Source organism: Lemur catta, chromosome 3 (genome assembly GCF_020740605.2).
Source record: "Lemur catta isolate mLemCat1 chromosome 3, mLemCat1.pri, whole genome shotgun sequence".
Taxonomy (NCBI): domain Eukaryota; kingdom Metazoa; phylum Chordata; class Mammalia; order Primates; family Lemuridae; genus Lemur; species Lemur catta.
The window spans coordinates 58,190,484-58,215,211 of NC_059130.1; the positions used below are offsets into that span (position 1 = coordinate 58,190,484).

Sequence of the window (24,728 nt, forward strand, 5' to 3'; positions counted from 1 at the left end):
ATATTTTGATCTTAGTGGAAGTGACTAACCGAAGAACTGAAAACAGTTTAAAAATCATTAAGTGCAGGGTGGAAGGCAAAGGAAGATTTTATTATTTCCAAGTGCATTGGTTTTTCTAAAGAATTCAGTAAAAGAAGTACTATAAACAAAACAAACATGTGCTGTGAAAGCACCCAGAAGGAAGGAAGGGCATAACAGTTTGACAGGTCTGATAAATATCACCAGTTGCTTATATAGGAGTTGATGCTTATGATAGGTTGGAAAATAATTAGGAGAAGGTCCTCTCTGGCAGAAGGAAAATTTAATGAAAAGGCAGAGGCATGACAGTATGGACATCTAAGATAAATAAGATAGGTGGGTTATGATGAGAGATGATGATGGTTAGGTAAGTAGGGGCCAGGTAACATAGGGCTTTATGTACCTTGATAAGAAGTTGGACTTTATCCTATATGCGGGTGATGAAATTAAATTATAAGTAGTGAACTAGTATAAAGATTTGTATTTTCATTATTTTTGTTGTTGTTGTGAACAACAGTTGATAGAACAGAGGGGAATAGTGTTATCAAAAAAAAAACTTATATTGCCATTTTCCAGTGGGAAAATACAAAGGCTCAACCTAACACATTAGCAGTGAAAATGGAAAAGGGACAGATTTGAAATAGATTTAGATAAAACATTTATTTTATTGGATTTATTGGACTGGATTAGAGGGGGAAGGGGACAAGTAAGGATGCTTCCAAGTGTTCTTATTTGAGAAATAGTCACCCCAACACAAGAGGACTACAGTAACTTAGCTAGTTATAAGATAGCCCATTAAGGCCATGGTGGTGGATGAGAAGAAGGGACAGCAGCAGAGAATAACTTTTAGTAAAGCAAATCCCTTAGCTATAAACCGTTTGGGTTTTGAAGAAATAAGTGTTAAAAGTTTTAATTTAGAAGACCATGAATTTTATCTGGCTACCATAATGAATTCTTAAAATAGTATACTTGTCAAAGAACAAGCAAAAAATAAAAATGAGTGGAATGGCCTGATTTCTTTTTCTCTAGTTTCGTATTGCTGCTCTTGAGTTTTCATATAATATTTAAGCTTTTGGATTACTATAGCATTATTTTTGTATCTGTTTTTAAAGTTCAAGTATTTTAGTTGATTACTTTCTTTAGTTTTAGTAGAGAGATATCATAATTTAACTCGCGCTGGCTGTTTTATGTTATTGTTTTCAGATATTTGGAACCTTTATTAAAGATGATCATAATTGCCTCTTTTTATGGCAAACAATGGTTGTTCAGTATTAGAGTGGTAATATCAACACTAACACAAATAATTGATTTTTTCTGAAAAGCTGCTTTTGCTGCCATGTATTGTTAGCACTTTCATGTTCAGTTTTTGAGGCTATTGAATGTTTGAATGTTGAACCATATTTTGACTGGATCTCAGTTAGTCAAATTAACAGGAAAATAGGCTGTATTTTTTAAACATACAGGAGCAGAATATTTTTTTCCTGCTGAGTACTGGGTAGTAAATAGTTTGCCATTTTCCAGAATATTTTTACTTTTAGTTATTACCAAGGGGCTAGTTGGTTTCATTTAAAAACTACTTACTAAGATATTCAAGCTTTGAATCATTTTAGTGGCCACGTTCTCATTTTCTCTAATAATTTTCTTTCATCGTGTGATACTTCCTAAGTATGAGTAGAATTGAATGTGTGGTTCCCAAGTGATGACCCTGGATCATTCGTATTTGTAGGTGAAATATGCATGGGGCTGGGAGGTTTGTGTATGTGCATGTGTATCTGTGGTATATTTGTTTCTAAATAAAAGTCTCATTACAGTTTTACCTTCTTGTTTTAGGTATGTATACAAATTCTATTAGGTATATATATAAATCCTATTTGTCATCACAGTTGTTGAAAGAAATCTAGTTCTTTTTTCCCTCAGGTTTCAGAGTTAGAATGGTCTGATATAGAATGCAGCAGTATCAAACGTTTTCATTTCCAATTTATTTTATTTTTATACATTTTCATTGAACTTTTTAGTGGAAGGTTGACTGTATCTTCATATCTTTATGGAAAGATTCCCCCAGTGTATTCTTACCTTAGAGCCTAATTTAAATTAAAGTAGATGTTACCTTGCTTGTCTTGTAACTTTCTTCTCAATCTCAAGGCAGGAACTAAAGGTACAAAAAGAAATAGCACTTTAATAGTGTAGTAGAACTAAGTTTTAAACTTAGCTTCCTTAAGCATAAACTCACTTCCTTCCTTAGCTTCCTTTAAGCATAAACTCACTGCTTTATGTTTTTTCAAATTCAGTAGAAAGCAGCCAGAAATGAGTAGTAGTTTATTCTCAGGGGTATAGTTTGGAGAGTTATATTTGTCAGCTCTGTTTGCTTTAACAAAATTTTATTATAAATCTGAATTTTTTCCCGTAATCCTCAGTGTGCATCCATTATTCCTAAGCAAGAATAACATCAGTCAGAGTGGGTATCGAAGTGTCAGCAGTTACACTATTTGTCTTATACATTGTGGAAAATCTGCTTCATGGCTTAAACTATGAAATCTTGACAAAGGGGTGCTACTAGATCACAGATAATTTAGTGCCCTAATTGTCTGTCCATGTGTAATTGTAGCTTGTTGTTTCTAGCACTCCAGGCACTTTTTTAATAAAAAAGTCAGAAAATATGTGAATGATTTGATGGTACACAATGAATTTAAAACATCAGCAGGACCAGTCACAGTGGCTCACACCTGTAATCTCAGCACTTTTGGAGGCTGAGGCAGGAGGATGGCTTGAGGCCAGAAGTTTAAGACCAGCTTGGGTGACATAGTGAGATCCCTTATCTACAAAAAACATTGTTGAAAAAATTTACCTGAGTGTGATGATGCATGCCTGTAGTCCCAGTTACTCTAGGATAGCTTGAGCCCAGGGTTTTGAAGTTCAAGTTTGCAGTGAGCTATAATTGCACCACTGCACTTCATTCAGCCAGGGTGGGTGACAGAGTAACACCCTGTCTCTTAAAAAAAAGACATCAACAGATTACTAAACATGGTTAGGTGAAACATTTTCCCTGAGAATTAGCTGGCTAAATTTTGCTAAAAATAGTTTCTGCGTGACATATTTTTCCCACTATATGAAAGGAGTAAAGTTGATTTTAAGAAATTACACTGGATGCAATTAATGTTTGGAAAAGTGGCTCACATATTTGAGTGTATCATAATTGTTTTTTCATTGGGATCTCAAATAGTGTTCAGCTCTCACTATACTATAAGCCATACTTCCTTACTTTAAAATTCCTTCATTTTATTTAAGGGCAATCTTTCAGTAGACCTTTAAAGTACTCCTCAGATCTGAATTCTGTTCAGCAGTTAAAATTTTTGCTTTTATTCACCTAACAGAGCATTTTCTTCATATTGCTACTTAGTATTCATAATTGTTATGTTAATGGTTATATTAACTTGGTTTGAAAACTTCTTTTAATATAAGCAAAACCAGCACTTTAGGAGAATAAAAAGCAAGTTTAATTATAGTTTTAAACTTTTTTTTTTTCCTAATGGTACTATTGAATCTTCTTAATACTAAAGTTTTGCCTTTAAATAAAATAGAGGGTTTCCAAAAGGCAAATACAGAGCTACAAGCAGTACCTCATAAGGAAAGAAAAAAAGAAAAAATGTACCATTTGTCTTGCTTTAGTCAATGTTTACTTGGTTTACCTTTTAGAGTTGTTTTAGTTAGTCTGTTTAAGCAAAAGCCTACTGTTTTATTATTTTGTAATTTCTGCTTTATTAACATAGTGTAGTACAAGACAGTGTTTCTCATCCCAGGCTGCATATTACAATCATTTGGGGATCTGCAAAAGTAGTAGTAATTAAAATACTGATGCCTAGGTCACACCCCTAAATATCCTAATTTAGTTGATCTGGGGTGGGTTCTGAGGATCAGTAATTTTCAGAACCTTTCCAGGTAATTCTAGTGTACTGTCAGGGTTGAGAACACTCCTCTACCGTAATTTGAATTTGAAGCTTGAGAAATTTTTCAGTGACTATTCTAATTACAGGAGAATAATAAATGATAGTCCTGAAAGTCCCTGAACTGAAAATTCTATTAACTGTGCGTGAAAATGGATTTCAAGTACACAGTTTGAACTTAGCCAGTAGTGTGAAAGAAAATATAATAATAATAGCTGTTATTTATTGAGCATCTAACTCTCTATAGCAACTCTGGAAGGTGGGTAATAACCATTTCGTTTGAACAGTAAACTGAAATTCTGAGAATAACTTACCCAGGGGGGAATGTGGTGCTTGCAAGTGACAGAGCCAGAAATGGTCCACATGCATGTTTGATTTTATAACTTGAACTCTTTTCACAATACCATTCTGTATGAAAATTTGAGATTTAGTTTGATTCAGCTTACATAATTAAATAGATTATTTCAAGGTTTTCTCTTTCTTTATTCAATATTTCAAGGTTTTCTTGATGTCATGTTTCTTTAGAGCCATGGTTACCATCAACAACAGAAATATATATCAAATGTTTAGTATTGGAAAGTGGTAGAATATTTACCACTTGAACAAGATTTACAGATTGGTGGTGGTAGTAGTAGTGGTATGATGATGGCAGCTAAAGTTAATAAATACAGCACTTGTTTTTGTTTAGTTCAAAAAATTCACATAATTCACAAGTATCACCTTTGTTCAGTGTTATAGGTTAACTTATTTTGAAATCTAGCTATCTGGTGAGAAAGAGCATAGACCAGCTTTCTGTCTTACTGTTTAATCTGAACATTTTTGTAGCAACTAGTTGGACTTTACTTACAATAAAGTTATCACCACCAAAGTGGAGAATGCGACCTTTTTCTGTATGTAAAACCTCACTGTAAGACTTTACTAAAATTTGGTAACACGAGGTTGGTCAGGTGGGCATGAGGGAGAAAATCACTATATTTCTATAGTAATTTGTTACCAGAGAAGTCTTTCCACGAGTCAAAGAATACATTGTCCCAGAAATCTTAGTAAAATATATGAAATACATAAAATCTGAAATTGAGATACATACAAGTAATAATCTTAGTGTAAGCTGGGTGTGGTGGCGTGTACCTGTAGTCCCAGTTACAGAGGAGGCTGGGGCAGGAGGATCCCTTGAGCCCAGGAATTCAAGGATGCAGTGAGCTGTGAACCACCACTACATTCCAGCCTGAATTTAGAGACAGACCAAGAACTTGTTTCTCTTTTTTTTTTTTTTTTTGGAGACAGTCTCACTCTGTTGCCTGGCTAGAGTGCCATGGTGTCAGCCTAGCTCACAGCAACCTCAAACTCCTGGGCTCTAATGATCCTTCTGCCTCAGCCTCCCAAGTACCTGGGACTACAGGCATGTGCCACCATGCCCAGCTAATTTGTTTGTTTGTTTGTTTGTTTGCTTGTTTATTTATTTATTTATTCCTTCTTTCCTTCCTTCCTTTTCTTTCCTTTCCTTTCCTTTCCTTTTCCTTTTCCTTTCCTTTTCCTTTTCCTTTTTTTTTTTTTTTAGTAAAAAGACAGGGTCTCACCCTTGCTCAGGCTGGTCTCAAACTCCTCAGCTCAAACAATCCACCCACCTCGGCCTACCAGACTGCTAGGATTACAGGCATGAGCCACCATGCCCACCCCGACCCTGTCTCTTAAAAAAAGAAAAAAGTAAAAATGCTAAAGTTGAAACTTAAAGTCAAGGAATTCCAAATTTTAACATTTTTTTTTTAGTCTTTTCATACTTTATGTGATAGAGAAGTCTTACTATATAAATAATAAGTAGCACGTATTTCATTATGTGTGAATTTGTGTGTGATGCCAAGGATACCTGTGATTACTTTATAAAGCATTTAAAATTTACTATAATCTGTAGTTAATTTAAATTATTTATTCACCATGAAAAACAAATGTTTTCCTATGAACACTACAAATTCGTAAGTAAAATGCCAGCTAGTATCACAAATTATGCTTTCAGAATTTGACTTTAATAATGTTTTCTAACTTTGAGTTACATTTTTTTTTGATTTGGACTGAAACTACTCTACAGAGTATGTCAAAGGAACCTGAAATATTTTTAAAGTTACATGATGAAAAAAGAGACATTTAATTTTATTAAGTGAATAGTTCTCTCCCTTCAGCACACATAGGTTGAGCAGCTTTATGTCCAGTTCTGGGGAAAAATTAAGATAAGACATTTCCTGCCCACAGTCAAGTTATAGAATATTTGATGTTCATTATGTTGAGAGCAGAGTTCCGCACAAGTTTACTAGGAAAGTCCCTGAGACTAGGAAATCAACAAATTTTCCCGGAAGAAGTCACATCTGAGCTGCCTATTCATTAAAGGATATGTTTCTAATATTTTTAATTAATCAGTTGGTATTTTGTGGTGTGGAGACATGCTTTCCATGAGTAGGTTATGGATTTGGTAGGATACTGAGTCTTTGAACCCTTGAGACAACACATGTGGGACCTGAGGTAAGCAGGACTCCCAGGCTTGTCATCCCCAATTATAAGTAACTGCCTCCTTTTACCCCGGTGTTCCATACAATCATTATCATTTTCCACATGTATCATGATATGAAGAATATTGGGAAACAGTGGTATAGAGAAATGCTCTCATTATGTAAGGTAGTAGAATCTCCACCCAAGAGTTTCCGAGGGATCACAAACAAGATAAATCTAATAGCCAAATTTTAATATGGCCTTATATGTTTCTAATTGTAAAATGTATATACATAAAATTCACCGTCTTAACCATTTTTAAATGTACAGTGCATTGTCATTAAGTGCATTCACATTGTTGTATATACCATGTTAGCGCCATCTTTCTCCACAACTTTTTTCATCTTCCCAAACTGAAACTCTATACCCATGAAACAATAATTCCCTGTTCCTCCCTCCCCCAGGCTCCTGACAACCACCATTCTTTCTGTATCTGAATTTGACTACTGTAGTTACTTCATTTAAGTGGAATCATACAGTATTTGTCCTTTTGTGACTGCCTTATTTCACTTAGCAAGGTATCTTCAAGGTTCCTTTATGTTGTAATATGCATCAGAATTTCCTTCCTTTTTAAAGCCAAATAATATTCCATTGTATATGTGTATACCATATTTTGTTGATCCATTCATTCATTGATGGACACATGGATTGTTGCCACCCTTTGGCTGTTGTTAATAATGTTGCTATGAACGTGAGTGTATTAAAAAAAATCTGTTTGAGACCCTGCTTTCAGTTCTTTTCAATATGTATCTGAAGCAGAATTGTGGACCATATGGTAATTCTATTTTTAATTTTTTGAGGAACCACAATTCCATTTTAATGGTGGCTACACCACTTCATGTTCCCAGCAGCAGTGCCCAAGGATTCAGTTTCTCCACATCCTTGCCATTTTTTTTATGACAACTATCCTAATGAGAGTGAAGTAGTATCTCATTGTGGTTTTGATTTGCATTTCCCTAATGATTAATGATGTTGAGCATCTGTCTCGTCATTAGCTTATTGGTAACATGGCCTTATATTTTTTAGGATTTTTTTTTTCTGAAGTTGTCTAACCAAGATCTCATTCAAAAGCAACTTACTGTATAGAATTAAGTTAACCTATTCTTAAATTTTTAGTGCTGCAAAGACTCTTAGAGATCATGAGTTCTTAATCTGAAATCCATCAATGGTTTCAGAAAGTCCATGAACAGCCAGATTAAAGAAAAATTCTGTTAGATTCTCAAAAGGATCTGTGACCTTTCAAAAATTTAAGAACTCTTGATCTAGCCCAGAATCAACAAAATGTTAAAAGTTATTATCTTTTTAGATCAAGTTAAGTTGATTTTTAAATTTCTGCTTTGTACTTTTCTGTATTTTTCAAAGTATTTTAAGTAAGTGTGCATAGTGCCTGTGATTCTTTTTTTTTTAATTAAGTAAATGCTGTTTTAGAACTTTAAAAAGTAAAATCCATCTTTATATCTCGGACCTCCATAAAAAGCAATCTAAAAACCAAGAAGCAATGAAATGAGTATGGTCTGTTCTTGAAATTGCCAGCCTTCTCTTACAGTCACAGCATTCCCAAATATATCCCTGCCCCTATAAAAAGAATGGACAGGCTCTATAGCTACAAAAAAAGTGATATTTACCATTGAGTCCATTTCAGCTGAATTCACTGCAATAAAATATTTGCATTTGAGTTTTTTATAATGAGCTTTTACCATAAAGAGAATGTGCAGGTTCTGTAGCTAAAAAGGCGATATTTACCATTGAATCCATTTCAACTTTATTTCATTAAAGGAAAATATTTGCATTTGAGTTCTTTATAATGAGATTTTACTGGTTTGCCTATAATATCTTTACATAGTACTTTCTATAATAATTACTTTTAAAAGGTATTGAGCTTTTGTTTAAATTTTAAAACATTGATCACTTAATATTAAAAGCAACCAGAAAGAATTTTATTAAGTATCTTTCTCAATAGATGGATATATATACCTGTGTTTAATTTATCACCCTAAATAAACTATTAGGAAATCTTTTAAAATTTTGCACAGAGCTTCCTAGGACATCTTACCTATTAAAGTTCACTGTCAAGTTTCCTTATCTCCTTCTGTCTTTTTGGCTAGACTTAATAATAATCCAAGTAAGGCATAAGGTCCTCTACCATTTATTATGCTTGAGCCTCCATTTTCTCTTCTGTTGGATTAGAACTACATGGTTCTGTCCAGCTCTGACATTTCTTTGATCTATATACCTTCTTAATTATAATGTTTATACTGTGAAACTTTATTTCATAAGTACATATTTAAATTTATACCAATTTTTTAAATTCCTGTTTTTCCTTTTGTAGCTCTATGCGGGAGCTATTCTTGAAGTCTGTGGATGAAAATTGGGAAGGTTCCCTCAAGTCCAAGGTATGTAAAATTAACTCTAGTAAATTCTGTTTAATCTCAATATCACATTTCACAAGAATAGTTTCATTAAATATTCCCAAGAATAAGAATTTTTAGAATTATACTTTCAAACAGTATATGAATTTTTTTCACATTTGTTTTTGTGGTGGTTTTATAGTAATTGATAAATACTAGGTTACTTTACTGTCAGCAAACAACAATATGTGAAATTTAGATTTAAAATACAACACATGAAGTGGTTGTTTTCTTAAAAGGAGAGCCTTTCATTACCAGATTTAAGTGTAATTCCTTTAAATAACACACCATTCTAATATATTTTAAATGTGAATATATTTATATGAAACTCCTAAGGAAGAATTCCATTAAGGGAAAGTAGACCTGCACAAAATGACAAGTCACCAAGAAGAGAAGTAATTAATTACCATAGAATTTGGGATATAAAAAAGAAAATCATATGTGTGTATCTTCACAGGGAATTTTAAGGATAAACATGTTAAAGGATAATTGTGAAACTGTATTCTTTTGGTTGACATCAAACAGTGATGGACCTTTATATTGCCAAAAAAGTCTTGAAGTAGGGCTTTTCTATTGTGTCTTGGCATGTCACTTTGAAAATCAGTTTTATGAAACTGAACTTGTCTGAAGGTAATGATGCTTTTTTTTAACTGAAATACATAAATGTTCAATTTATGTGCCTCATTCTGTTTTGATTTTTGCTGATTTTCCCATGATTTCTTGCCTTATTCACTTAAGTCAAGAGAAATTTTTGGATTTAGTATTTTATAAAACTGCCTTTTCTAGAATTGTTTGTAATAAAATATTGCCCATTTTGGCACAGAAAGGTAATATAGCAGTTTGACTTGAGGGACATTTTTTGTGAGGCCCAAAGCAGATATACTTCTAATTAAATAGATTCTTTGTTAGAATAGCACATATTCTGATGTAGCACAGAATATATCTGTTTCTGCTTGGGGGGAAAATTTTCTTTGTTTTTTTTTGGGGGGGGTGGAGGTTTGCTTTGAATACTTAAACTCCGAATTGTGTCACAGTTGTTTTGACTTTTTCATATTAGTTCTCTGAATGATAGTGTGATCGTGCTTACTTCTAAAAGTTTTGGCAGTTGCTTTTTAATTGCATCGATTATTTGTGTTTACTGATTTGTTTTATTAATAACCTTTTATAACTTAGGTTTTCATGAGAATCAAGAGTAGCTTTGCTACTACAATTAGCCCTCCTATTTATGATATCAGATTTTATCATATCTAATGTATATTTCTTATGTATAGTTAAATTATCAAACCTTGGAGTACCTGTGGTCATGCTGCTGTCTTTTCCTTTTGAAAGCAATTGAATTTTAATGCTATGTATAAATATTAAGTATAAGCTTGTTTCAAGTAAAAATGTTTAATTCCATAATGTATAACCATGTTGACATTGTTATATATAATACCAGTATTTTCTGAACCCAAGAGAAGTTTGTAGATTTGGGATAAAACCATTATTATATTTCCACTTTCAGAATTTCCATCATAAAAGTATTCTGGAATATAGCATGGAGAATTGTCAGGTTTTGTAGTAATTACAAAAACCAAACTAATTTCATGTCATCACTGCTTCATATTCTTTATCTTCAATATCAAGTAGCTTCTGGTATTATCACAATAACTAACCTTCATTATACATACGTTAGTTTGTAATACATTGTAATTTTTTAAGAACACTATTTAAATTAACCATTTCATGAAACAAAAGACTTATGTTTAATTATTTCAGAAGAGGGAAGAATTTAAGTTTTGGTATGTTTCATTCACATTAAACCATTCAGAGTTGTGCAGAAAGTCCCAGATCATATTCCTTAGTCAATTCCAAATATGCTTTCTAAAATACTTTTGTTTTCCATGTTCTGGTTGTTAAAGGTAAAAGGTGGTATGTAATAATTTCTCATAGTAAATTGTACCTAGTGTTCTGTCACTTCACTTGTGGTGACAAAGAAGTAATTATATAAGTAATCATGTTTTTTTCCTCTAGTATGAGTCTTACCATGTTAAAATGTCTATCTTTCAAAAAAAGAATGTGGACTTTTCCTTATTTATAGGGCTTGACAAACTTTCTGTGAAAGACTAGATAGTAAAACTTTCACCTTTATAGGCAATGTGATCTCTGTTGCAACTATTGAACTCAGCTATTGTAGTGTGGAAGCAGCCATAAACAATACTTAAATGAATGAGTGTGACTGTGTTTCAATAAAACTTAATTAATGAAAACAGGCAGGTCAGATTTGGCTCATGGGCCATAATTTGCCAACCTCTGTATTAGAATCATAAACCTTCAGACACAGAAAGGAGTTTTGAAAGAATATAGTACAGGTTGAACATCCCCCTAATCCGAAATGCTCCAAAATCCAAAACTTTTTGAGCACTGACAAGATATCACAAGTAGAAGATTCCACACCTGACCTCATGTGACAAGTGCACAAAATTATTTAAAATATTGAATAAAATTACCTTACAGCCATGTATATAAGGTATATAAGAAATGTAAATGAATTTTGCATTTATGTTTGGATCCCATCCCCAAGATATCTGATTATATGCATGCAGGCATTCCAAAATCTGAAGCACAGTCCTATGCATTTCATGTAAAGGCTACTCAGCCTGTACTGAGATGGCAAATGGTTTTTGACTTCTTATACCATCTATTATTCATTGCTGGTGATGCTTAAGGTTGTGATGCTACACTGGAGATTTGCTGGAAAAAATACTGATCCATTAGCATTATCTTCTTTGATTTTCTTATAAAATGGGTTACACATGAGGTAAAATAGGTTAGTGCCTATTTTATTAGGCTGTTTTGAGGATTAAATAACATGTAAATCACTCATTATACTCTGGCACTAGGAAATACAGAGTAAATCATTCATTAATTCTCTATTTATTGAGTGCTTACGTTAAGCACTATTTCAGTACTTATTAAATGGTAGATTATTGTTCTTGTATCTTATACTCCTTCACTGGTATAAGTTTCAATTAATAACCATCAAGCATTTACATACTCATATTTGCCACCTTTATTAAAAAATATTCAAATCAGTACATCTATTATAGCTGCAGCCTGTCTCAAAATTGTATGCAAAATTCTATATATTCACCTGTAGCCATTCCTGAACTTGTATAATCTGTCTTCTGTTTCTACCATTTTACCTCCTGAGTACTAAATCTCACTTGACTCTAGCATTTGAAATGCTGTTCTCTTCCCTTGCGTTACTTATTATCTCCCAGTTTTCTTCTACTTCTAACACATCTCTCTTTTCTCCTTTTCTGGCATCTCTTCTATTGCCTGCACTTCAAATGTTACTGTTAACCAGGGTCTATCTTCAGATTTTCTTCTCTTACTCTCCTGAATGATGTTCCACTCCCTCAGTTTCAATTACAGTACTTACCTGATGACTCCTTTAGATCAAACTTTTCTTGTTAAAAATTATATTTCTTATATTTCTGACTGCCATTCGACATTTCCTCTTGGATGATCTAATAGGTACCTTAAACCAATGTACCTATGAATTACCTGGGGTCTTCCTAAAATGCAAATATAAGTGTGTACATTTTAGATGGGTCCTGAGAGTCTATTTCTAACAATCCTAGAGACTGTGGTCCACATTTTTAGTAGAAAGGCTTTCAACCCAGCATGTCCAAAAACTGAATCAGTCCTCTTCTCTAGTAAAAGTATGCCATCTTCTTCCCTGTTTCCGTGAATGGCGGTATTATTAGGCAAAAGAATGAGCATGAAACACAAGAATCATGATTAATCTTTCATACTTTATATTCAGTTAGTCACTAGGTTGTGTCTCTTCTCTCTCCTTACTATCTTATTCCCTTCCTCTTCTCTGTGCTTTTAATTTAATCCCTTAATATCTTTATCCAGAAGGATTAGTTACTTGTTATCTAGTCCTACAGTCCCCAGCCCCCAGTTTGTGGACCAGTACCATCCATGGGCTGTGGGGGCAAGTGAGTGAAGCTTCATCTATATTTACAGCCACTCCCCATTGCTCGCCATCCCTCTCCACCCAACTCCCGTCAGTGGAAAAATTGTCTTCCATGAAACCCTTCCCTGGTGCCAAAAAGGCTGGGGACCACTGAGTAGTCTCCCTGTCTCTGTTCCTTTTTCTTTTTATGTCACTTTCACACAACAGCCAAAAAGACCTTTTCCACGAGACAAATCTGATTATATCACTCTCTTGCTTAAAATCCTTTATAAGTTCTTCATCACATACATCATAAATACCAGACTCAATAGTATCACATACAAGACCCATGATGACATGGTTTCTCTTTTCTCTGTTCACATCTCTAGTTCATGCAAAACTGTTTGCAGTTCTCTGAATTCTGGGCTCTGTGTCTTTGCTCACGCTGAATATTCTTCCTAACTTTTGCTCCTTCCCAGTTCTTGTGGCAAATTCCTATTCATTCAAAATTTAGTTCCAGCATTATTTTTGGGTGGCCTTTGGACAGAAATTTTTAGTCTCCCTTTTATATTCCATAACAGATCCCACAGATATTATATTTGGCATACCAATCTTTGCCTCTACCAAACTAGTAACTCCTAGAGCATAGAATTTTTTTATTTTTTGTTTTTCTCATTAGTGTACCCAGAATCTACCTAACACTATACCTGGTATTAAGAGGAGTTCAGATATTTACTGAATGAATGCATTGATTTATTGAATTTATCTAATTCAAGAGATGCCTCCACTTTAAACAAGTGGGGACCTGGTGAAAAGCCTGTGTTTTACCCTGGTTTCATACTTTTGATGAACTTACAAGCTTCAAAAAGTCCTAAAAAGTCCTAATTTTCTCCTAAAAATCATAATCTTTTTAATTGTCTAGATTATTTGTTATACCTCCAGTCTCCCAAATTCTCTTAATTATTTAAGTTGCCCTTCTCTGTTTTCAAATGCTTTTAAGTTTTCTTGTTGTGATGACCCAAATGACTCACCAGATGGTTTGTGTATAATAGTAAATTTTCTTGTTTTAGAAGTACTCTTTTTGGGTTACCACTAGCTTTAATTGAGTTCAATTGAGAATTAGGTTGTTATTCATTGTTGTTGCTGTTCTCTTTGTATTATTGTTTCTGGCATTATTATTTAGAGTTCTGATTCAAATGTACTTATTTCTAATCAACAGGAAAACACCTTAATTATTCATTCCCATTATGTGAAAGTTTACAAGTCTTCATATTTGCCATAAGCTTTTACATCTTAAAACCAATATAAAACAGTGTACTCATTGTATGACTGCTTGTAATGTGATGAGAGGTATATCATTAGATCTAGCCAAGTGTACTGTCTCTTTTTTCATTTATATTTTCACTCGTTTGTGATTTTGAAAATAACATAATTCAAACATTTTTCTTTAACTTGAAGACATATACTTCCTTATTATCCCCCCATCTCCACTTATGCCCTCCTCTTTATAGAACAAGGAGCAAGACAGATCTGTGGGTTTGGGGGGTGTTGGGGGGTGGTGGTATCATCATAGCTCACTGCAGCCTCAAACTCCTTGGCTCAGGTGATCCTCCTGCCTCAGCCTCCCAAGTAGCTGGGACTACAAGGTGTGCACCACCACACCTGGCTAATTTGTCTATTTTGGTGGGGGGTGGGTTGGTTGGTTCTCGCTCTTGCTCAAACTGGTCTTGAACTCCTGGCCTCAAGCAGTCCTCCCACTTGGCCTCCCAGAGTGCTAAGGTTACAGATGTGAGCCACCACACCTGGGCTGATACTCAGAAGTTAGCTCTGAAGAGCCTTTGAATTATGAAAAGAATCTCTGGACATTCCAAGCAGTGTATATAGCAAAACTTAGCTCTTTTCCTAAGGGGCTGCACAAATGACATGGTAAGAATACCAAAGGAAAAGCTGAAATATTTAATCTGTTTTTTAATCACTTCTGTATATTTAATCACTTTAAGTGTTATTTACAAAATTGCCTTTATAACTGACAAATAATCAAGTTGACATAAGAACATTTTCTAGAAATTAGAGTGATTGGATTTTCTTTAGAAATCTCCAAATGGTTATCATTGAGCTATTTTTAAAACAGAAGAAAGTAAACTAGAAAATAAATTACCATTTATGAAGTCCTTTTGCAAGGTCTTGAACATTGTTTAACCGTTTGTATACTATCAGGGTCCAATGGACTCAATTTTCTTTGAATTTCTTTTTTGGGCTGTTCATACTATTTGTAATGATTATTATTTCATGACTTTTATTATTAGAGGTTTTTTAAAGAACAAAGGAAATTAACTTATTTTTTAATAGAATAAAACTCATGCTATGTTGCAGTTACTCCATCAGTACACTGAATCCTTTTATATATCTTGGATATATTATGGAATCATTAATCATCAGTTATTTATAGCTATGTTTAAAAAGACTAAAGTTATGAGAAGGATAATGCAATAATAGCAAAATAAATCATCACTGTTAACATCATTCTTTGATTTCCTTGTTGCATAGCCCACATAGTATGATACCATAGCTGTAGTCTTTTTTTTTTTAAGCTTTCATTGAACATGTTTGAGAACTCAGATTTTTTTGATTTCTACCCATAATGGTAGAGAAGAAAATTGACAAAATGTGTTGTAATGATTAGATGGATCAGAAGATGAATGCAAAGAGAAAAAAATAGCACTTTAGACCCGGACTGTCCATTTAGGTAGCTGCTAGCCAAACATGGCAGTTTCAGTTAACTTTTAAAATTAAATAAAATTTAAAATTCAGTTCCTTAGTTACACTAGCTATGCTTCAAATGCTCATTAACCACCATACCAAAAATAGCAGGTATAGAATATTTCTGTTATTGAACAAAATCCTATTAGTGCTGTTCCAGACTCCTCTAATGATAGTCAAATTGATTATGTAAGCAAAATTTCAGACTGTGAAACCTCATTTGATATTATCCTGAATGAATTTTCTCAAAAATCAAGAATCAATGAGTAAATAATATATTACCAAGGACAAAAAAGAAATATAATATTTGTATCTTAATAGGCATCCAACAAGAAGGACTTCATCACAAAATATTTTTCAACAAGGAACTAGACCATCCTGTTTTCCTAAAAGATCGTATGACATTATTCTTTTAATTTTTATGATGTTTATATATGAAAATTTACTTCATAAATTTCATAAGTGTGCAAATGCTAAATGCTGGTGTGTGTACAAAAATGATTAGAAAAAATCGATGATGTAGACATGACAAATTCATTAAATTGATTATTCTTATTGGTATTTATACTTCTAAAAATAAATGTTTTACAAATAAGATGATGATCTTATCTTTAACAAAGTAAGCCATCAAAGGTTTCAAAAGTATTACACTTTAACAATGTAAGTGCAAGAAGAAGAACCAGAGTGATAATAAGCTAGAACCTATTAGAAATGTATTTGAAATCTGGAATCAATATTTATAAGATGGCTACGTCCCAAGTTCACATAAGACAGTGAACAGTTAGTTGCCTTCAAACCACATTTCCCATTTTGGTTACATTTACCTTCAAAATCAGGAAAATATGGAATAAGTTTTTGAGTTTAATGTGTTTAATTCTTATTAAAATTTCTAATAGATTTGGTTTTCACTTTCCCTTTATTTCTTTTATAAAATTATTCATAAAATCATTTGAAAATATAAAAAATAAAAACCAGGTTCGCTCCAATGCTAAATGGTGATGACTGTTTTTTCTTGTATACTGAAAGTTAAAGTATTCCAGCTCTCCGCTTCCAGAATCTTTTAAGAGAAAAAAATGCCTCTGAAAAGGTTGCCGTAAACCCTGTCATTTGTGCTCCTGGACTTTATTAGCTGTTTGCGTATTTAATGACTCATGCAGCTGTACACGTGAAATTTGATCATTAAATCAAAGGGATACTACAAATAATACTGTATATTCACACACTAATCTTTTTGTAAAATTTTAAAATTCATTATTGTGATTTTGCTTATAATTTGTGAAATATGAGAATTTTCCCTTATTCATAACTGAGCCATGCTATATAATTTATAAATACAATACTACGTTTAGTAATAAAAGGGAGACAAAAGCATTGGACTTGGGGAATTATAATTTTTTTTCCTGACTGGCTAAAGATCTACCAGTGCTGTTGCCTTTCTTAGCATACATACTTTTTCAGGTTACTTTCTTTAGTAAAAAGTTTGACGTTGACTTTGGGGCTATTTTGGCTATTATGAAATGTCAGATTTTAGGAATAAATTGTTTGAAGTATTAAGAGATAAAATCCCTTTGAATCCTTTAAAATTATGTTGAAGGAAAGACATCATTTTTGTTCAAGTGAGTATATAAATTCTCAGTTCTCAAGTGTTGCTTCTTATAGCTCCATTTTTGTGGCCTATTTCTTTGTGACTCCAGCATATTAAAATGTCTTTGAATTCAGAGTACTTATTATCTATCATTAAATTAACATTGTTATTATGACCACCTTGTATCTTTTTATTTGTTGCAGATCTGTTTAATTAAGCAGATTTATAGATTTATTGAAATTAAATATCTCACTTCCCTCATATTCTTATATAGCCCATCCAGTGCCATATATGTATAATGAGCACTCAAACATTTGTTAAAAGGTTCACTTACTGCCTGTAAAATATGATTTGCTACTAAAGGTGTTTAACAGATATTCCTCCAATTCAAAATTAGGAGGCTTATGGATCTATCTTTAGCAGAGAGAAGAGGGAAAGAACTGATAAAAAGAGTTGTCAGTGACTCATCTTAGTATTCCTTTTAAATTTGATCACTCTTTTCAGTCTTTAAAAATCTGTTGAATGATTGAAAGTTATTAAATGTGCTAAGCTCTGTTATGGATACAAAAAATATGGAAGAATAGTCCTTTTCCCAGAGAGGTTTCTTATGTAGTAGCGAAAGTATGTAGACACAGTTACTGTGTTACACAGTATATGATGCAAGATATGCATATAGCATTTGCCAAAGGAACATTATAAAATGGAATAGGCCATCATAAAATCATTTTTGTTTGGGGATTCAGGAGATTTCAGACGATTTGGGCAAATCCTACAGGATAGTTAATAAAGAAGATATTTTGATAAGCCAGAATAACATGACCAGTTTTATTTTGAACTAAATTTTGTAGGAGAGGATTAGATGATATATCTGAGTCTCTTCTAACAAGTCCTCAAAACCTTAAAAGAAAAATAAAAACTACTTAACTAATCTTTGTTTTGTTGTCCTAAATAAATGAAGACCTTCATAATGATACATATCTTAAAAATAAACATTTAATTTGTATTATTTTAGACAAATATAAACTTTTTAATTTGGACAATTAGACATCATTATTGAAAGTTGGTAAAATGTAATTCAGTAACAACCAAAAAAGGGGAAAATATTCATTTAAAACTTCCCCCAAATCCTATGCTCCAAGTATAACCCTCTGTTAAAATCACAGTTAACATTTTTAGAAGTGTTAGGTACATTTTAAGGTTTTCTTTAGTGCTTCTGAGCTTTTCCATTTGGGAATGAAAATATTTATGGATTAATATTTATCTTTTTTTAACAACCGTAGGAAACAAATTGATCTATAACTGCCTTTTACACATAACAGGAGTTTTCTTCTGCGTCACTAAATATAGATTAAGGTAATTTTTAATGATTGGACGTATTCGATAGTATGATGTATGTTAATTTAGTTGACCAATAGCCTTTCACACATTTAGATTATTTTCCTATTTCTAGGCTTAGAAGGACCTTATGTAATATATCAGTTATTTCCTCACACAAAAAAGAAAGTTTTAGAGGTGGACTCGGCAGGTTGAAAGAGTATGTGAATTTGAAGACTTTTGGTTCATTTCACTAAATACCCGTTTATACTCCTCCCACAGTTCACCCCCAACAAAATCCCTGTCCCTGCTCCCTCTCTAACCTTAAGTATTCTTTTTAATCTTTGTCATTCCCTATGTACCTCCTTGTTTTAGCATTTCGTTGATTAGTAAAGTTGAACATTTATTTCAAATGTTTATTGACCATTTGTATATTTGTACATTACATGTTCTTTAGTCTGTTTTGCTACCTAGAGAGTTTTTTCCTTAATTATTTGTAAGAACTCTTTAAATATTATATGTTAGGGATAATTTTCCCCAGTTTATCATTTTTTCCTTTAATTTTGTTTATGGTGATGTTTTGCTGTCCTGAAGTTTAATTTTTATATAAGCATATCTACAAAACATTTTGGAGGGGGTTATGCTTAAAAGTAGAATTTTATATTCCATATTCACATAAATTCTTTTGCTATGGTAGTATTCTGAACCTCTCCTTTTTAGCAGTTATCATAATCATAATTATTAATTTTATGATTATTTTTTCCAAATAGTTTAGCAATTTTCTCACAACTATCTGTTGAATAATTCACACACACCCCAGACACATATATCCCTCTCTTCTTCTCTTCCCCCTCCTTCCCTCATACCTCTCTCTGATTTAATAGCTTTACTATATTAAAAAGTTCTTATAGATATTTGTATCTCTCTAAATTTCCTAATCTGTTTCTTTGTTTTATCTGTTCTCTTATCAGCATCAGATATATAAATGATGGAACAAATTCTCCCCCCATATCTTACTTTTTTATAAACTGCCCTGGCTGTTCTCACACATTTACTTTTACAGCTGAGCTATACTGTCATTTCATCAAGCCCTAAAAATCCCATTGGAATTTGGTATTGTGAATAATTTGAAACAATTAACATCTTAAAATATTTAGTCTTCCTACCAAAGAATATGGTGTATCTCTCCCTTTATTCATATCTGTTTAAATTTTCTTATTTTTTTATATAGGACATAATGCTTTATGTGTTAAGTTTATTTTCACTTTTTGTGTTGATCTTTGCAGTTAGCTTGGATTTGGAAATGAATGATTTGAATATTTTTTTCTTGTTTCATAAGCTTTCGTCAGGAGTGATAAACCCAAACTATTCAGAGGACTACAAATCAAGGTAAGGTGATTGTCATGGAATATCTTTTTTTTTCAGCATTAATTTTTTTCTTTTTAAAATTTAAATATTCAAATAAATAATTTTCCTCTTTAATATGTATAAATATTAGATATCAATTTAAATTTTTAATTTTACCAAAAAGATTAATTTTTTTTAACTAATAGACTTTTTTATGGCAGTTTTAGGTTTACAGAAAAACTGAGCTTCAGAGTATTCCCATATGTTCTCTAGCTCCCACCCCTGCCCTTACTTTCCTCTGTTACAACGTCTTGCATTGGTATGGTACATTTGTTACAATTAATGAACCAATAATACATTATTATTAATTAAATTTTATAGTTTGTATTAGGGTTCATTCTTTGTGATGTATAGTGATAGGAGTTTTGCCAAATGTTTATATATCCATCATCACATTATCATACAGAATAGTTTCATTGCCTTGAAAATCCCTTATGCTCCATATGTTCATTCATCTCCCTCTCCCTCTTCCCCAACCGCTGGCAACCACTGGTCTTTTTACTGTCTGTGTAAGAATTTTGCTTTTTCCAGAATGTCATATAGTCAGAGTCATATAATATGCAGCCTTTTCAGATTGGCTTCTTTTGCTTAGCAATATGCATTTAAAGTTCTTCAGTGTCTTTTCCATAGCTCAGTAGCTCATTTCTTTTTATTGCTGAATAATATTCTATTGTACCACAGTTTGTTTCTCCATTCACCTGTGGAAGGACGTCTTAGTTGCTTCCAGTTTCTGGCAATTAGAAATAAAGCTGCTATAAATATTTTTGTATAATTTCTGTGTTCACATACATTTTCAACTCATTTAGGTAAATAACCTAGGAGCACAATTGCTGGATCATATAGTTAAGATTTTTTAACTGTGTAAAGAAATTACAAAATTATTTTCCAAAGTGGCTGCATCACATTACATTTGTACTAGCAGTAAGTAAGAGTTCCTATTGTTCCACATCCTCACCAACCTTAGGTATTGTCACTGTTTTGGATTTTAGCCACTCTATTAATAATAAGTACGTAGTGGTTACTCATTGTTTTAATTTGCAATTCCTTAATGATGTATGATTTGAGCATCTTTTCATGTGTTTATTGGCCATCTGTATATCTTTGGTGAGATGTCTGTTTTGCTCCCCCCTCTTTTAATTGTGGTAAAAATAACTGTAACATTAATTTTACCATCTTAACCATTTTTAAGTGTGCACTTCAGTACTGTTAAGTATTTTCACATTGTTGTGCAACAGATCTCTATAACTTTTTCTTCTTGCAAAACCAAAGCTCTATACCCATTAAACACTAATTCCCCCTTTCCTCTCCACCCCCCACCCCTGCCCTTGGCAACCACCTTTCTACTTCTGTTTCTGTGATTTTGACTACTTTAGATACTTCATGTAAGTGGAATCACATAGTGTTTGTCCTTTTATGACTGGCTTATTTTACTTAGCATAGTGTCCTCAAGATTCAGCCACGTTTTAGCGTGTGACAAAGGCTGCATAATATTCCATTGTATGTATATGCCACATTTGCTTTATCCATTCATCTTCCATCAGTAAACATTTGGGTTGTTTCTACTGCTTGACAAATCTGAATAATGCTTTTATGAACATAGGCATGCAAATATCTCTTCAAATCCTTGTTCTTCATTCTTCTGCGTATATGTATACCCAGAAATGGAATTGCTATATCAATATGGTAGTTCTATTTTTAATTTTTTGAGGAATCTCCTTACTGTTTCCATAATGACCACCCCATTTTACAATCTTACCACCAGTGCACAAGGATTCCAGTTTCTCCACATCCTTGCGAGCACTTGTTATTTTCTATTTTATGATAGTGATTATCCTAATGGGTGTGAGGTGCTGTCTCATTATGGCTTTGATTATATTTCTCTTATAATTGTGAACATTTTTTCATATGCCTGTTGGCCATTTGTATATCTTCTTTGCAGCATTGTCTGTTGAAATCCTTTGCCTATTTTTTAATTGGGTTGTTTTTTGTTGTTGAGTTGTAGGAGTTCTGTATGTTCTGGATATTAACCCTTTATCAGATACATGATTTGCAAATATTTTCTCCTCTTCTCTAGGTTGTCTTTTCACTTTGTTCATTGTTTCCTTTGATGCACAGTTTTTAAGTTTGACGTGGTCCTATTTGTCTATTTTTGCTTTTTTGCCGGATTTTATTGACCTTATTTTTTTATTGCTGAGCTTTAAGAGTTAAGTCCTTTATCAGATATGTGTCTTCCAATTGATCATGGTATATAATTCCTTTTACACATTGTTGGATTTGATTTGCTAATATTTTGTTGAAAATTTTTATAACTGTGTTCTATTTTTTATTTCCTTTTTTTGGATTAAAACAAGTTTTTTAATAACTGATCAAAAATTTTCAAGCAATTTATGAAGTAACCTGACCAAAAATGTTTTAAGTAGTAATGTTGTTATTGATTCATTAGCTCAGAGGGCCTATCTTTCTAAACTCTACAAATGGGTTGGGAATATACCAAGTGCTAATAATCACATCAGAGCTTGTCTCCATCTCTGGAGTTCACAACCCCAGAGGACCTAGAAAAACTGAAGCATAATTACTGAAAAAAGTTCTAAGAGCTCCCTTCATCATCACTGCTACATTTTTAGTTATCTGGTTCTCCTTAATTTAAAATTGAAGATTTGGTCTCTTAACAAATGGGTTCATGTTATCACATTTACCCAGAGAGAGAATCTCTTGGCACTCTTTGGAAAAATGTTGGACCGCCAACTAAAGGGGCTGAGGTTTTGGGAATCCTGCCTAATTCTAAACTGATTACAGCAAAATCATTAGATTTGTTAAGGAAATTTATGATCCATTTATATGACTGTGTCAGATCATTTATAGCACATTCTTTTTCAAAACATTGCTCTTACACCATCATCATCTCTCGTTAATTATTTTGAACTGGTCTGCCTACATTGGATTTAAATCTCATTTGAGTTTGAGAGTATCATGTATACAAATAAATATTTGTTATATTCAGTGATAAGCTCACATCCCAAATAAACTGTCTTGATACCAACAAGTATTTTTCTCTTTAGAAGTAAATTAATTTCTTAAATTCTCATTTTTTATGAAATCCCATTAAATTCTTTCCTGAAAGACTTCCTTTAAGACCTGTTGATTGTGATGTTATGTCCAAAAGCTTTTTTTTATTACTGTTAGATTTAATTAAGCTGGATTGAATTGTTTTGATCTTGGTTGAGGCTAAGAAGGCTCTTTCTAAGCAGAAAATAATGATGATGTCCCTCTTTTTTGTAGTATGTTCGTGGTTCAGACCCTGTATTAAAGCTTTTGGACGACAATGGGAACATTGCTGAAGAGCTAAGCATCCTCAAGTGGAACACAGACAGTGTAGAAGAATTCTTGAGTGAAAAGTTGGAACGCATATAAATCTTGCTTGAGTTTTGTCCTTTTTGTTACCTTATCAAATGAAATATTACAGCACCTAGAAAATAATTTAGTTTTGCAAACTTCCATTGATCAACTTTTTACTGTGAGGTGTTAAACATATAATTAGATCTTGAAGTGGCAGCACGGGCCATGATATCTAAGGAATTGGCAAGCTTAACAAAACCCATTTTTTATAAATTTTCATCCTCCTGTATTTGTTGATACCACTAACGAAATGCTTTGTAGCAGACTTGTGGTTAATTATGCAAATGATAGTTTCTGATAATTGGTCCAGTTTTACAAATAATAGATTTTTAAATTAGGGAGGCTAGTAAGACAGATGATTACTATGCTTCATGTGCTGTATACTCTTTGAAAGTAATGACAGAAAAGTACAAAGCAAATAAGATATACAGATTGCCTGCTCCTCAAAGTCTCTCATATTTTTTTATTACCCAGCTTTCTTTTTAATAGAAATGTTATTTATAGTTTATAATGAATGCACTGCATTAAACTTTGTAGCTTCATTATTGTGAAATACATTCAAGATCTACGGTAAGAGTGAAACATTCACAAAGATTTGCATTAATGAAGACTACACAGAAAACCTTTCTAAGGATTTGTGTGGATCTGATATTTGGCAAATTTTTGAGTTTTATGTTCTTACAGAAAAGTTCATTTTAAAATGATCATTTGTAAGACCAAAATGGAAATAAAACGTTTTAAAAATATATCTGAATTTGAAATTCTTCTGGTTTGTCTTTTCATGCTTAAAATGATAAGTTTCTCAATGTATTCTTACTTTCTTTTCATAAAGCTTTTTTTAGCCAAAATATAAAGATGGCTATACTGCTCAAAACTTATCATAACTTGTTGGTAATATTGCTTTATATTTGTCTGATTTTATTTTTCAAGGTTCTTTCATTTATGAATACATTTTCATTGGTATCTAATTATATAAGGAGTATCTCTTAATAATACAGAATTTTTGATATTAAAAATTGTGATTTTTTTTTTACTGTCTAGCCAAAGTAAATTCTTCATGAGAGATGGTTCACTAAGACCATCCAAATGACCCCTATGTCATTTAAACCTCTTACTAACCCAGCAAATTGGTCTCATATCCTACTATGTCAACTTTATCTCAGAATAAATTCTTATAATCTAGAAACTTTCCTAATCATTGATTTTGAATTACTATCTTAATGAAGAATAATTGGAAATCTATAAAGGCAACTCTATCAGAGAATGTTTATAAAATATTTATTTTTAACAAAAAAAAACAAAAAAAATTATTTATTTTTAATAGAGGTCAGTTACTGATCTTTACTAACAGTTTGTGTTTTTATATATATTGTGTTATATATATTTAAAATTAAAAAGTCTACTTTTAAAGCTAA

The 24,728-nt window shown here is 32.5% G+C and overlaps 1 protein-coding gene across 2 annotated transcripts in view; it reads left to right on the forward strand.

The window, feature by feature from the left end:
• The window catches only part of SELENOF (selenoprotein F), a 44,374-nt gene extending 20,316 nt beyond the window's left edge, over positions 1-24,058 (forward strand). Inside the window, exons 3-5 of one of the 2 annotated variants that reach the window (XM_045547595.1) lie at positions 8,827-8,890; positions 19,850-19,899; positions 23,197-24,058. In XM_045547595.1, coding sequence (XP_045403551.1) covers positions 8,827-8,890; positions 19,850-19,899; positions 23,197-23,328 — 246 coding nt within the window. In that variant the 3' untranslated portion in view covers positions 23,329-24,058. The remainder of the gene's footprint in view (positions 1-8,826; positions 8,891-19,849; positions 19,900-23,196) is intronic. The other variant, XM_045547596.1, reaches the window with a different exon arrangement.
• Positions 24,059-24,728: the final 670 nt, after the last annotated feature.